General features: G+C 42.0%; 1 protein-coding gene across 2 annotated transcripts; it reads left to right on the top strand.

The window, feature by feature from the left end:
• Positions 1–1,549: 1,549 nt before the first annotated feature.
• zdhhc7 (zDHHC palmitoyltransferase 7) lies at positions 1,550–12,809 on the top strand. 2 transcript variants are annotated; one of them, XM_079159480.1, is made up of 8 exons: positions 1,550–1,685; positions 2,726–2,821; positions 6,288–6,638; positions 7,812–7,936; positions 8,083–8,179; positions 8,601–8,682; positions 9,279–9,409; positions 9,688–12,809. In XM_079159480.1, the coding sequence occupies exons 3-8, from the start codon at positions 6,294–6,296 to the stop codon at positions 9,889–9,891; spliced, it is 984 nt and encodes a 327-aa protein (XP_079015606.1). In that variant the 5' UTR covers positions 1,550–1,685; positions 2,726–2,821; positions 6,288–6,293; the 3' UTR covers positions 9,892–12,809. The 2 variants fall into 2 exon arrangements, with proteins under 2 accessions (XP_079015606.1, XP_079015607.1); XM_079159481.1 differs by having other exon boundaries at positions 9,709–12,809.
• Positions 12,810–13,909: the final 1,100 nt, after the last annotated feature.

A 13,909-nucleotide genomic window follows, 5' to 3' on the forward strand; every position in this document is an offset into this window, starting at 1 on the left:
TGCTTTAGAGGATTGCTGGGTATTTTTTCTCTCCCTCTGTCTAAAACAGACAGCTGATATTGGCTCTGAACCAGAACAGCAGCCTTGAGCTTTCACTGCGCAGCTGCACACACAGGGCAGAGATGGGCCAAGCTGCTTTGTCTTGGCTTTATAATCCATTCTTGGAAAAGACATGTGACAGCAGAGACTGGCCAGGAAGGTCATGCTGCTCCCTGCTGGGGACATGCTGCTACAAGGGGGCCCTTTTCCCTTGCTGACCACAAGACACCCTGGTCAGGTCAAGCTAAATATTTCACTCAGTCAGACTGAGTGTTTCTCTTCAGCTGGCAATCACAAAATACCTGTTGTGACATCACTGACTGGACCAGAAGTATAACATGCATGAAAGTTTTAGCCTCAGCAGAACAAATACAGTTTTTTGCTTGCACAGGTTTGTGCTGAAGTTCAAGATTGGTGGCCTCTGTAGAAATGTCAAGAGGATTCAGTGAGGTTGGTCTTTTGAGAGAGACTGGGTTGCGATCAGAACTGTAAAATATTCATCCGTTTTATATACCTGCTTATCCTGGTCAAGGTTGGGGCGCTGGAGCAGTTCAAGAGGAGGTTGATTTGAAAAGTATCCAAGCAACCTTAGCGGTGACAGAAATTAATGCAGACTTGATGTTCACTGTAAAGGTTTACACAATTAAAATTCATAAACACTGGTATGGCGCCTTAATGCAAGTCACTGCTTTTTTTCTAATGCATCCATGGCCTTCCCCTTGTCCTGTGCATGAGCATGAACAACCCCGGCTGCTGACTGGCTGGAATAGTGTTGTGTGGCTCGGTTGAAGCCACTTGGTTTGTTTCCTGTTTACAGAGCCCCAGGCTGTGTATGAACACCAGATGTTTTACTCAGTGCACAACCCTAAGTCTGTGATGAGATATTTGTAGAATTTTACAAAAAAATGTATTGAATTTGAATCTGTGACTTCTTAAAAAGCGAATTATCCTATTTATAGCCAGTGTTCGGTTTGTCCATTCTGGGTTACTGTAGAAACATGGCGGCAAGAAAAGGACCCGCTTATTTTTAGGTGATTATACGCTAAAGAAAACATTATTAGTAATATATTCCATTTCTGCCAAATTTAAATGAATAGTTAAAAAATGTCAAGGGCACACATCCTCAATTCAAGGCATTTAGTAATCTCTAACATATTAATAATAAATAATCTGATTTAAATTTAAATATATACATGCATGCATGCAACATTTAACAACTTGACTTTTACAAACTATAAGTTATCTCAATCATGATAGCTAGACCTTTAAACTGCAGAACTTCAATGCAGGATAGTTTCTCCAAGTTTACTCGTGGAGTGTTGCACTAACGTTACTCTATTTAGCAAATTAGCACTAGCGAGTGGAGAACTGAGATGATCAGTTTTGTAGTTGCAACCATGTCACAATCCACGAGGTGACGCTGTTTAACTAACAATCACTACCCCGGACATTCCCGAACGGTAGCGGAGAAAGCCGAGGCTAACCCCGGAAGCTCCGTCGTTACTGGTGGCTGTCAGCCCGTTGTTGGAGCGATGTGTTACTGCTGCCGAGGGTACGGCTGCGTTACAACTGGAGTTTAGCCCAAACACAAGGCTTGAAGATGTATTAAGACGGCTTTCCCAACTAAAGAAATTAGAAATATCGAGGTATGTCATTCAGCTGTCGCTCGGGAGGCTCTGCTTTTGCGCTCGTCGCTCGCACATAGCATGCTAGCTGTGTTAGCTTCGGCTAGTTAGCAAGCGAGATTTACCATCCAGTCCGCATGCATGTGAAGTGTCAGACTAGCAAACTGTGTGTGTGTGTGTGTGTGTGTGTGTGTGTGTGTATGTGCGTGCGTGCGCGCGCGTGCACGTGTGTGTTGAGTTTCAGTCACGACCTTTACAGTTATCCTAAAGAAGGGCTCTCTAACGTCACACCTCTCTAACTAACGTTAATCTGTTGAGGTGCTTCAGTGGTTTGTCTGGTTAAATCACGTCTTATGTAGCCGGACTCGAGGTTGGACAGTCTTAGTTATCCACTTACACTATTAAATAGATGTAAAAATGTCACTTACATCTCAGTGTGGAAGCTATTGTAATAGTAATTAAGAAAAACACGGTTGATAACGATTGTTGGTATCAGTAATTGTTGCATGTCGGTGTTCCTGCTGTAGTTTGGTGGTTTGCACAGAGACCTCAGCTACATTGAGGTGGTCAAAACACTCAGGATTCATTACCCCCCCAGACTCATTAGAGGAAAGTCAGTCAACAGACTACAAGCAGAAAATAATTGTCAGTGTCACCACATTGCTCTGAATAGCCTTCATGATGGGTGTATTTTTTTGGGGAGTAATAAGGGAACACATGCAAAAATCCTGGACACCACACAGACTCATTGAGTTGGGGAGGAAGCAAGCATTGTACAAACTGTGTCAACGTGTGGGAATCTCATAGAACAGCCCTGTAATAACGAGTTTTATCATGTTTTGTTTTTGTTGAAACTTTTATTCAGCTGTATGGTCATGATGAAGGCAGAGTGTGGTCTACACTCCATATAAATACAGTTCCAAAAAAAAAAAAACACGACATTCAATTTTAGCAGACTCCATTAGGGTTTAGCTCGGTATATAATGAACTGGTGGAGTGTTTAATATGTTTTTAATTTAAGATGAAACACACTTTGTTTGTGTTTGTGTGTCCTTTTTCAGGTGTCGGACTCCGTGCCAGCCTACACGTCTTCATCCCGAATGCTGGTCCAGGAGCTACACGCCACAGCATGTTATTGTGAGGAGAGAACATATTAGGTAGGTTGCCCCACAGTTTTCTCAATGTGCATGTTACACAGAGAGGAGCTGAAAGAGTGGCATTTGGCTTTGGCTTGCGAAAAAGAGGTTTTATACTGAATGTTTTTTACAGAGGAGACTATAGAAATAGCAGGTCATGTATTGGTTGTGTATGTAATACTACTGGCTATTAGATGTTTTTTTCATGTATTCAGTTGTGTCAACATTGTCACCCAGAGGTGGTTTTATTTTTAGTTCCCACTGTTTTCAGTCGCATTGACATCAGGTTGGCCCTTAAGCTGTTTATGCAATTTGGAAATGCGACAGTGAAACACAAACTCACTTAGAAAATCGAAACCCATTTGTTCCAGGAATATTTTTGGCTATTGTTTTTCTTTGACAGTCGATGCCAGCCCTGGCTATGACTTATAGTGTGTGTGATGCCTCTGCGACAGAGTGATCCTGCAAAGTGATCTGAGCAGGAGGACACGGAGGTTACTGTTGGTTGTGTATGTCTGAGATGAGGAGAGGAGGGGAGACGGTGACCAGTGGGAAGGACACAGCGGGACAACCAGCTGGTGTGCTTTTTGGGATCTCCCTTTCATTGACACAGAAGAATGAATTTGCCTTAAACTAGTTTAGAGCGTCTTCTGCCTTCTTTAGGAAGATGCTAAAGTTTTTTCCCGCTCAACAAGAAAAACAGCATTTACGCTGGTGGCGATGCATTGTAAACAACACAAATGACTTTTTAAGTCATCTTGACAGAGACACCCTTTGGTAGGGACCTATAATTCTACAAAGAGCATTGCAGAACAGTAAAGTTTCTTGAGATTTCATTTTCTAATCAGCCATAATACGGAGAACGGGTTTTGTACTAGTACTTTAACTGTCCAAAAATGTCTGCTGGCATTGCTAGCATTTTTCTTAAACTTCCGTCGTCGGCTTTGTGAGTATAAACAATCAACAAACTTCAGTATAACTTCCTTCGCACACATGTAGCACGACCTATGTGCTCGAGCATGTTCTATGAGTTATTCCCCGTACAACTCACTCACTAGTGGTTGATTTTACTGATTGAGCCCATTCTTGTGTCTCGTACTTCCTATCATTTGATCCTGCCTTTGCGACACACTGCTCTAATAGAATCCTGCAAAACAAACGTATGAGCCAGACGAATCGGTCACTAATCCCTGTGATTAAAGGCCCGTGTGCACTCACAGAGGTGTTTTCAGTTACTCTGACCATTAGACCTCTAGTCAGGTGGAAGTTGGATGGAGCAATGTTGTGATTTAAGTGATTTACTGTTTGTATCGTGATATACGATTTTAAAATCAGTACAGTAGCACAGATTTAAAGTCACCACCAATTCTATTTTCACAGAGAACTTCCATTGTTGTGTCACCAGCGGTGACAAGTCTTTAACCAATCCAATTTAAGTGCTACGTGAAGATTACAAGCTTAACTGACACTTACCTGTCTTAGTGCATATCCTTTTGAAAGCCAGGAGCAGCAGACCCACCAATTATTCTTTCTCTCAATAAATGTGTGACCTGAACTGGACTTCTAGCTGGACCTCTTGTTTCTCTGTCTGTCAGGAGGACATCTTTGTGAGGCTGCAGCTCTGCAGGCCAAACGCATCTCGTCTCCGTTGGCATTTCCATTTTTACAAGCAATTTAGATGACTGACACGGAAAGCATTTGGATGCAAGCAGGAACAAACAGCAGGGTGGTACCCATCTCGCTGAAAACGTCTCATTTGATTAAAAAGCTGAGCAAAAGGAGGCAGTCATTTGCCTCAAAGCATTACATCAGAGTCCACCACAACAATGCATCAACGAATGCAATAAGTGCCTCTAACTAACAACTTCAGTCAATTCTGTGGCTAAATATCAGATATTTAGGCAATGTTCTTTAAACTGTGCCACTGACATTTCAGGAATAGATAGGCTGTGTCATGACAGCGCAACATGTGTGCATAGCAAGTTTATAATGCCCTTCCTGTATTACACAACGACAGACTTCAAAGTGAGAGAGTTATCTCACGGCTATGTCAATACAGTCTACCTATATTTTATATTATGCAGTTAAATACACTCTTATTAGTAGCCACCAGAATTTAATCGTGTCCCTTTCACTTATGGAGTATTGCTTAATTTGGGCAGAGAGAGATAAATGTTTTTGACCTTTGGCTAATCATACAGTGGATATGATTATATGACTATAGATTATTCTTAGCCCGTATTCCTCACATGTTCCTCAGCTGCAGGATCAGTTTCCTGAAGGGATCAGGTCAGCCATTGATTTATCTTAAAGCGGTGGACATTGTCTCACGGGTGGGTCATGGACGTTCTCTTGTGACCGTGACATAAATACAGAGGAACTCCAATGACTCAGGTCTGTTATGATAACAGCTGCATGGCATTTACATTTGCCCCGCTTGTGGTGTGGTTTAAGGATGGTGAGCAAGATGTCTGTACAGCTCCTGGGCAGTTTGCATTAAACATGGAGAAAAAAAAAAAAAGATATTCAGGGTTCTCATGTTATGATTCCTGGTGATTTTGGTGACCTTGTGACAAAATATCCCCAAAGTTTAACTGTGCTTTCTCTGAAAGGACTCCCAAGGCTGTACACTGCCTCTTTGACATGTTTATTTCATGAATGACTTTTAATTGATTTAGTCTGCTCTTCCTACTGTATAGAGCAGGGGCTCTCTAACTTTTTGGGTTACAGGAGTTAAAACCAACCTACATTCTTCATACCTGTTTCATAGTGACATAAACGCATCTTTATTTGAATCATGTTAACACCACTTATATACTTTTAAACAGAGTGTAATTTTATATCAATTTAATTTGGACTCAACTTGACAGCTTTTTATTTTTTTACTTTTCAAGTTATTGATCTTAAAAGCTTTGAGAAAATGAAAAGTAGCAATACTGGCATAGTGCTAATACATCCAGATGTTTACTTCCAGTAAGTGCTTCAAATTTACAGTAATTAACTTATTGCTGTGTGTCATCGTATCAGAGTTTCTATTGGCCCAAAGCTAATGTGGTTGGGAGTAATGGACACAGTATGCTTGTCTATTGCTGCAAACGGTCCCCATCTGTAGACATAAGCACTACACAAGGACACAGCACAATTTTATCATCTTCAGCTAATTATTTTTCGGACCCCCTGGCAGATTGCCACGGACCCCACTTTGAGAATCACTGGTTTAGAGCACCTTCAGAGATGCAGTACACTGGATAAATGCTATTTCCTACTTGTGCAGTTTGTATATCAGAGTATTGTTATGATAATAGCACTACTGTTCTCACTGTGAGTCTTGTATCCCATTCCTTTGATGTTATTAGCTACTGTGATAAGTGTCCATCCTTCCTATAAAATACTGTATATGTCTTGTCCTTTTTTTTTTTTTTTTATAGTAAGAAGACTGAAACAGTAGCCCTTTTAATCTTGCTTTAAATATTTCCCCTAACCCTAGGGCAGGATGCAGTCTTCAAACCACCGACTGCGAGACATGGAGCAGCACCACCCGCTGCTGTCGGCAGGTGCAGATGTCGAGACGGGAAGCCTGGCAGCCGGGGTGATGGTTGGAGGTCCCCACTCTGGCCACGCAGCGGGGAACCGCACCATGTGGTTCATTCAGGACAGCTGCGGGATGGTGTGTGCCGGCATAACCTGGTTCCTGGTGCTATACGCTGACTTCGTGGTGAACTTTGTCATGCTGCTGCCCGGCAAGAACTTCTGGTACTCGCTGCTGAACGGGGCCACCTTCAACTCCCTGGCTGTACTTGCTTTGGCCTCACATATGCGCACCATGATGACTGACCCGGTAAGGCTAAGTTAAGTAAAGTAAGAGTGGGTAAGGTTGAGCGAAGGAGGGAGGGTAAGAGGAGGAAACAGAGTTTGAAAGGGCAGTTAAGAGGAGTAAGTGAGGAGTAAGCACACGCGGTCAATGCCAGTATAAAAGAAGTGACAAAAGGCGTTCTGAGAAATTGTGAGTCACTGCAACCATTAGAGGTCCTTGAGCATGCAGCCATAACTGGGCACACACAAACATTATGCAGTTTGCTGCTCTAAATTAACAGTTTACAGTTAAAGCAAAATTAATAATTTTAGGTAAATACAAATTGATTTGATATCGGTGCAATCTGGATAGAGTTTTGGTCAGGAGGAGTCGTACAGTAATGGTTGCCTTGGCAGTGGTTGTAGTCACGTACTGGTGCAATATTGGAATCTGAGCTGAGGGGAAAGATGTGTGAGCAGTATACTAAATTCTCCAATTTAATTTGAGAGAGAGAAATGAACTATTTCTTTGGAGCCGAACGATGTGCAGACATCCTGTGTGCCCTGTAGTTCAGTATTTGTTGTCTTGCACCTGAGCATATTTTCCTGTACGTGCACACACGTGGTTTCTCTTCTACACTTATAAGTAAGTGCCACAGGGATTATTCTGCACTTTGTTACTGATACTTTGTGACTATTTGTGAATTCAGCCGATTCATGCTTCGGGGGGGTTGTAGGTCAAATACTGTTGTGCTGCTGCTGCAGTGTTGACTGTTGTTTACTCAGAGAAGCTAGATGTGTGACGACAGCTCCACTGGTGCTTTCTAGCCCGACAGCCCAGCCTCAACAATTGCTCCATTTGAAAGTCCAAAATAGTACACAGAAGGTTGTGCAGCGGTGTGTAACACTCTAAAGGTCTTATGTTTGTTTGTGCATTTCGTTTTATGATTCACTCAGGTAATGGCTCACTTGTAGGTTCCCAGACCAAACAGATTACTTTACATCCAATCTTAATTAACTCCCAAAGACGAGTAATAATTGGGAATGTGTGTACAGGTGGTTGGTGTTTTATGCCCTTTTCACCGTCCTAGAAACATATAAACGATTGTGAAATTGCTGCAAACACAAAGACGCACAGCTTGAGTTCTCTGAGCCATAATGGCACAATGCATCTCTTCAGACATTTGGAACTGAAGGTGTTTGTCTTTGTCTGTCTTAGGGTGCGGTTCCTAAGGGTAACGCAACCAAGGAGTACATGGAGAGCTTACAGCTGAAGCCCGGCGAGGTCATTTACAAGTGCCCAAAGTGCTGCAGCATCAAGCCTGAGAGGGCACACCACTGCAGGTCAGTCTAACTGTGACATGCTCCTTTACCCCCCCCCCCCCCCCCCCCCCCCCCCCCGCCTTGTAGCATCCAAATTGTGCTTCTGAAAACATCTGTATATGCACATGTTGAGTCATGCATCAACATCTTCTCTTCCCTGGCTGCAGCATTTGTAAAAGATGCATCCGGAAGATGGATCACCACTGTCCCTGGGTCAATAACTGCGTGGGAGAAAAGAATCAGAGATTCTTTGTACTTTTCACTGTAAGTATACAGAAGTACTCACAGCGTAGTACTTTTTAATTTGAACAAGGGCTGTGGTAAAGTTTATGGATACAGTAATTACTTTGAATTACTTCATGTTCATTATAATAAATACGTTTACATTCCTCTTGACTCTACACATTTTCTTCATTAACATGTTTTTCATTTTAGAATTCCTTAAATTAAATACAAGGACACATGTGAGATGAAATGTTTAGTTTGTGCTCCTTACAGATCGCCATTAATAGAGAGGTTGATCATTTAAAAAAACTATAGCAAACAAGCACCACACATTGTTTTTTGTTTTTTAACTGAGGTTATTACCAATGTGAAATAAACTAGCCTACAATAACAGTGTCTGCAAACCAACCTAGTGGGATAAGAGTGACCTTTTCCCATTACCTCTCTCCTCTCTTTGCAGATGTACATAAGTATGATTTCTGCCCATGCGCTGGGCCTCAGCAGCATGCACTTCTTCACCTGTATTAAAGTCCAGTGGAACGGTAAGGCCTCTCGCTGGGTTGCAGAGACAACTATGACTTGTGTTTGAGTCAAAAAGACAAACGGAGAATGTCAGAGAGATGAGTCAGAAATACAGCTATTTATACAAGAGATTGAGACTGCTTAGAGATATGAAGAGAGACAGAGTGGAAAAGGGAAAGATATCGTTATCACGTTCGAGAGAACAGAACAAGTCATTGGAGTTGTGCAGCACAATCATCACAGAGCTGCCATTGATCTTGTCCTGCTCCCTTGTGGATCTCTGTAGGAATGAACCAGAAAATCCATCCATCCATCCATTTTCCTCCGCTTATCCGGGGTCGGGTCGCGGTGGCAGCAGGCTATTCAGCTGCTGCTGAACCAGAAAATGAAGATATTATTTCATTCTTCGTAGAGCAGCTTCTACAATATGATACTTTTTTGCGTATAGATTTAGTTTTACAGTTTGTTAGAATCAGGTAACAGTTTTGGGAGAATTCATCAGACTTCCAGTCGTATATTGATATACGCATCGATAATTTAGTCTTCATTTCATTTGACATTTCAGTTGTTCTGTGCAAAATAAGAAACGTGTTTCTTCCCCTCCCTCTGTGACTAGAGTGCAGTGCCTTCTCTCCAGGGGTGTCTGTGCTGCTGCTGATCTTCCTCTGTCTTGAAGCCATCCTCTTCCTCACTTTCACAGCTGTAATGTTTGGTACGCAGATCCACTCCATCTGCAATGACGAGACGGTCAGTACCCCCCCCCCCCCCCCAAATCTTTGCTCCTCTCAAATTGAATAGCTAGGAGAACGATGGCAAGGGAACCGTAGCCTTGATAACTGTGTTTGGCTCTTCAAGTATATAGAATATGTTATTAGTTTGATTTAATGCCTTGTTTTCCCTGGTGAGGAAACAAAGTAGTAAAATGATACTGGGTTTTTTTCTCAGGTTTGTTAATGTAATTGTGTATGTAGCATGCCAATGAGCCAAAGCAAGCAGTAACTTAATGAGGAATCTTTTATTCACAGAGGGGTTTGAATGTCTTGCAGGAGATTGAACGTCTTAAAAATGAGAAGCCCACATGGGAGCGCCGCATGCGATGGGATGGAATGAGAGCTGTGTTTGGGGGTTCGCCCTCCCTGCTGTGGTGCAATCCATTCACAGGCCTGCGTCTGCGGCGCCTGCTGCTGTTGACCCACGGTCGCCGCGGCGGGTCTGAGTTCTCTGTTTGAGAGCAGTGGCGGAATGTGACGCCGCTCACCAACACTTGACCGTCTCTAAAGCAACATTTCTTTGTATATCCTCCTCGGGACGGGGCAAGGATGGACCTCTGCTCCCTGAGGCCGTGCTTCACGTGTGGGTGACGGGGAGACAGGCTGCTCCAGTGGGACCCCCAGTCAACCACCACTGAAAGTTTGTTTTCTAACATGCTGATGTAGACCCAAGTCCTTGTGGTCTGCACAAGTATTCTGACCAACTGGAATATTGTTTCTAACATGAGCAGATGTTTTGGTTTGTTTGTGTGTGTTTTTTAGGTAAAGCATGCAGTATGTAACTCAACAGAGTCTTTTATTCCTTGTGAGACGTCCAAGGTGCTGTTTGAACTCAACTCATGCACCCTAAGTACACAACTCCAGCAGTTTGTTTTCTTTGCTGCGTACACAAGATTGAAGACGAGCATTTGAATCGGCGACATATCGTTCATCATCACTGGACCGGACGAAATGCTTGAAACTTGTTCCGTTGGACCCAGACAGAGGAATCACAGTCGAGGACATACACTACTTACATGGCACTTGAGAGAATGTCTGAATTATGCAGCACAGTGCTGCCTTGATTTGCATGTGTAACGGCTCAATCAGTCCGCATCTCAGCCGGGAATTGAGGCTTTCATTATGTTCAAATGAACGAACGGGCTACTGTGAACACAAGCCTCATTCATATTCAAGAGGACAGAGTGGTGTTTCTTATCTGTCCATCCTCTTCGTCTTGATTTCCTTCATTTGGATGGAATTGTTGATTCTTTAGCTTACTCAGGCCAGTAGAAATGTTTTGTCCCTTTTTTTTAAAATAACGTGTGAAGCGTCTTTACCTTTCATCGCGGTGGAAACTCCTCAATAGTCGACCATAATAATGTCTCACTGGAGATGACAACTGTTATACTGAATCTTCATTTAGATAAAAATAATCATTTTTTTATAAGTTGTACAGACGTGTGTGTCTATAAATGTGCCGTTCCACCACTCCTACATGCTGCTCCACGTCTCATTCTCTACCAATGATCAGTGACCCCCCCCCCCCAGACCACTGATATGCCTCCCTGTGTTTTCATAAAGAAGTGATTCAGGTTGAACAACTTCGGCTGCTGAAAAGACCGAATGTCATTACGTTTTTTCTCTTAAAACTGAAGGCTACTGCTGTGTGTGGTAGGAATCCATACACAAGAACTCTTGGAAAAGACTTCATAGCATTTAAACTAGACCGAGCCGAGTTTCAGACGTGGTGGCTTTGCATGCACAACCTCCTTTTGGAGCTCCATTGTGCAGTCAGCCTGTAGAATTCAAAAGGGGGGGGGGGGGGGGCTGCTTTGCTGAAAGAGGCTGAGGTAACAGGCTCATTGTACAAGTTGTAATACTGAACAAAGTCTCGGGGAGCTCAGCAGACACTTGCGAGGCCTTTCCTACTTCACTCCAGAAATGTCCGGCCTGTAACATCTAGTGGCAGGACAGAAGCAGATAAGTTATCCAACACTTGTCCATGCCTCTAAAACCACTCAGTCAAGGGAGTTTTTCAGCTTGAAAGATTTTGTCATTATTGGCATATTTATGTTTTCATTCTGTGACAACTTGTCTCCTATTTTCACTCTGCATAGTCAATGGGCGTGTTTGCACTGGATGGATGCGACTTCAGGATTGAAGCGTTGGACGATATATACTGCTGTGTGTTCTCTTCTGTGGTTGTCAGGAGACGGAACTCCACTGTTTACACTAAATGATGATATCTGATGCTCTTGACATGTCATTAGAATGTAAAACAAATCTATTTTGGGACTTAAGGGACACAGCACTGAAAGCTAACTAATATCAGGGGATTTTATGAATGCTGGTTTCTCATTTCTCATTTTGTTCTGCAGGACTGCATCACCTCAGCAACAGTTTTCAGATTACATGTTGAGAGGATATCCCTTTCTTATTCATGTCATACTTTCTCTATATTCAGCATGGTTCATTCAGCAAGTATATTAATGAGGTGCAAAATGAAAGTGATAAAAGTTCAGCCAATCACACAGCATATCCATAACAATCATATGCAATCATGACATCCCGAGCCAATGAGAGGACTAGTACTAATACACACAAACAGTTACTTGAGCAAAAACGTTAATGTCTGAAGTGGGACTTGAAGTAAGAGTGGCAAGACTAAGACACTGTTCAACTTGTATTTGTAGGACGTAGCAGAACGCCAGTGCTATATATGGATTGACAAATGTTTCTGTGATGAGTGCGTATGAATATTGGATGTTGATTGGTTTATTTTGGGTAAGCCTGGTTGATGTGTACAAGTATTTCACAATCGGATTGGTCCTGTTTCATGACTTAACTCATGCTGTTGTCATAATGTCTTGATTTGGGATTCAGTTACAGGGTATGTAGTTTTATATTCAAGGTCAGCATTAGAATCAATGAGTGATGATTTTTAAAGGGTTGTACCGATAATTGTATTTTCTCCACCTTCTGCTGTGTGACTTTTAAATACAATCAACATGGGGAGAGGATTGGTTGACAATGTGCAAAATTGTGTAAACAGATACACTATTCGATCAAAAGTTTGTTTTTTCTCATACTAGTTTGCTGCAGTTAAAGTGGATTTGCACAGAAAATGTTGAACATTTTGTGTTAATGATTCTTAACAGGATGAATGAATTACCATTAATATCGCTATGAACAGTCGAGAGAGCTTTTGTTTCCTACTGTCCTGGAGAATCTTTCCTCTAGAACAAAAGTATTTCAGCTTTACAAACAAATTATAAAGGTTACCATTAACAATATATAAATGGAATGTTTTATTCTTGTTTTTTTTTATATTAATGTGTCATAATCTTATGTCTTATATCTTCAATGTCATTCTTTTGCATAATAAACTTGATTAAATTAAAGCTATGAATAGTGATCGATTGTCCATCACACATAATTAACCGACATACCGTGTTGGAGATCTGCCCGAAGTTTATAAAAATATGTGAAATAATAGAAAATGATTTTAACGTCATCGCAAATGAAAAATGCACAAACAACCCAGAAGACAGGCCAAATCCCAATGTCCCCCCTCACGGACTTTGAGGCGCGCTCCCGCGAAGTCCGTGAGGGTTTAGGGCTGTCCCGCTGTCAAATCATCAAGTGTTTGAGGGCTCTCTCGCAGACATTTTGAGCCCTTTATCAACCCTTTCCGCAAGTCAGCATGGTATGCTGACTTAGCCTGAGGGAATTACCCACAAATCATTGCAATGTGACGTTAAACACGGGGTAACCAGTGGAGGCATGGAGACGTAAAAAAAAAAGGTAAACAAAGAGGATGGCTCACGTGTGTTCAGCCTGAAGTATTACATTTACACAGAAACATTAAGGGAATCAAAAATAAACGTGAAATCAGCGAATATGTATTTATTTATTCATCAAATATTAGATTTAGTCATTAAAGCTGTTTTGACAAAAACGAGTAAATAGATTATATGAAGTTACTTCATCTTGTGAGTAAAGATCCTGGAAGACGTTCAAATCAGGGAGTACAAAGTATCAAATAAATACACACAATTATACATCATATTTGTTGTCGTTTTCATGGTAACGTGAAATGTTGCAGCAAAGTGTTGTCCCATTCCTATTTACACCATTTCGAGCCCTCACAGTCTCTCACACTCAACCACTTACCAGGTGACGTCAGTAAGTCCTTGAGGGTTCAGGGTTTGAGGGTTTAGGGGGGACATTGGGATTTGGCCACAGTTACTTCTGAGCAGTAGGTGGCAGTATAACGGTTCACAAAGGAAATAGGGTCACATGTATTTATATTCCCTGCACAGGAACTCTCAGGAAGTACTATTTTCCAATGCCTTGATCAGGTCTTATAATCAGGTCTTGTCTCATTCAGTTGGATTGTGATATTAAGTGACATTAAGTTTGACACTTACGACGTCATCACAATACATTCATATGCAACGCATTTTAAGTATTACGCCTGTTGTGGCGACACACC

Source organism: Pholis gunnellus, assembly GCF_910591455.1.
Source record: "Pholis gunnellus genome assembly, chromosome: 1".
In the NCBI taxonomy this organism is placed as follows: Eukaryota; Metazoa; Chordata; class Actinopteri; order Perciformes; family Pholidae; genus Pholis; species Pholis gunnellus.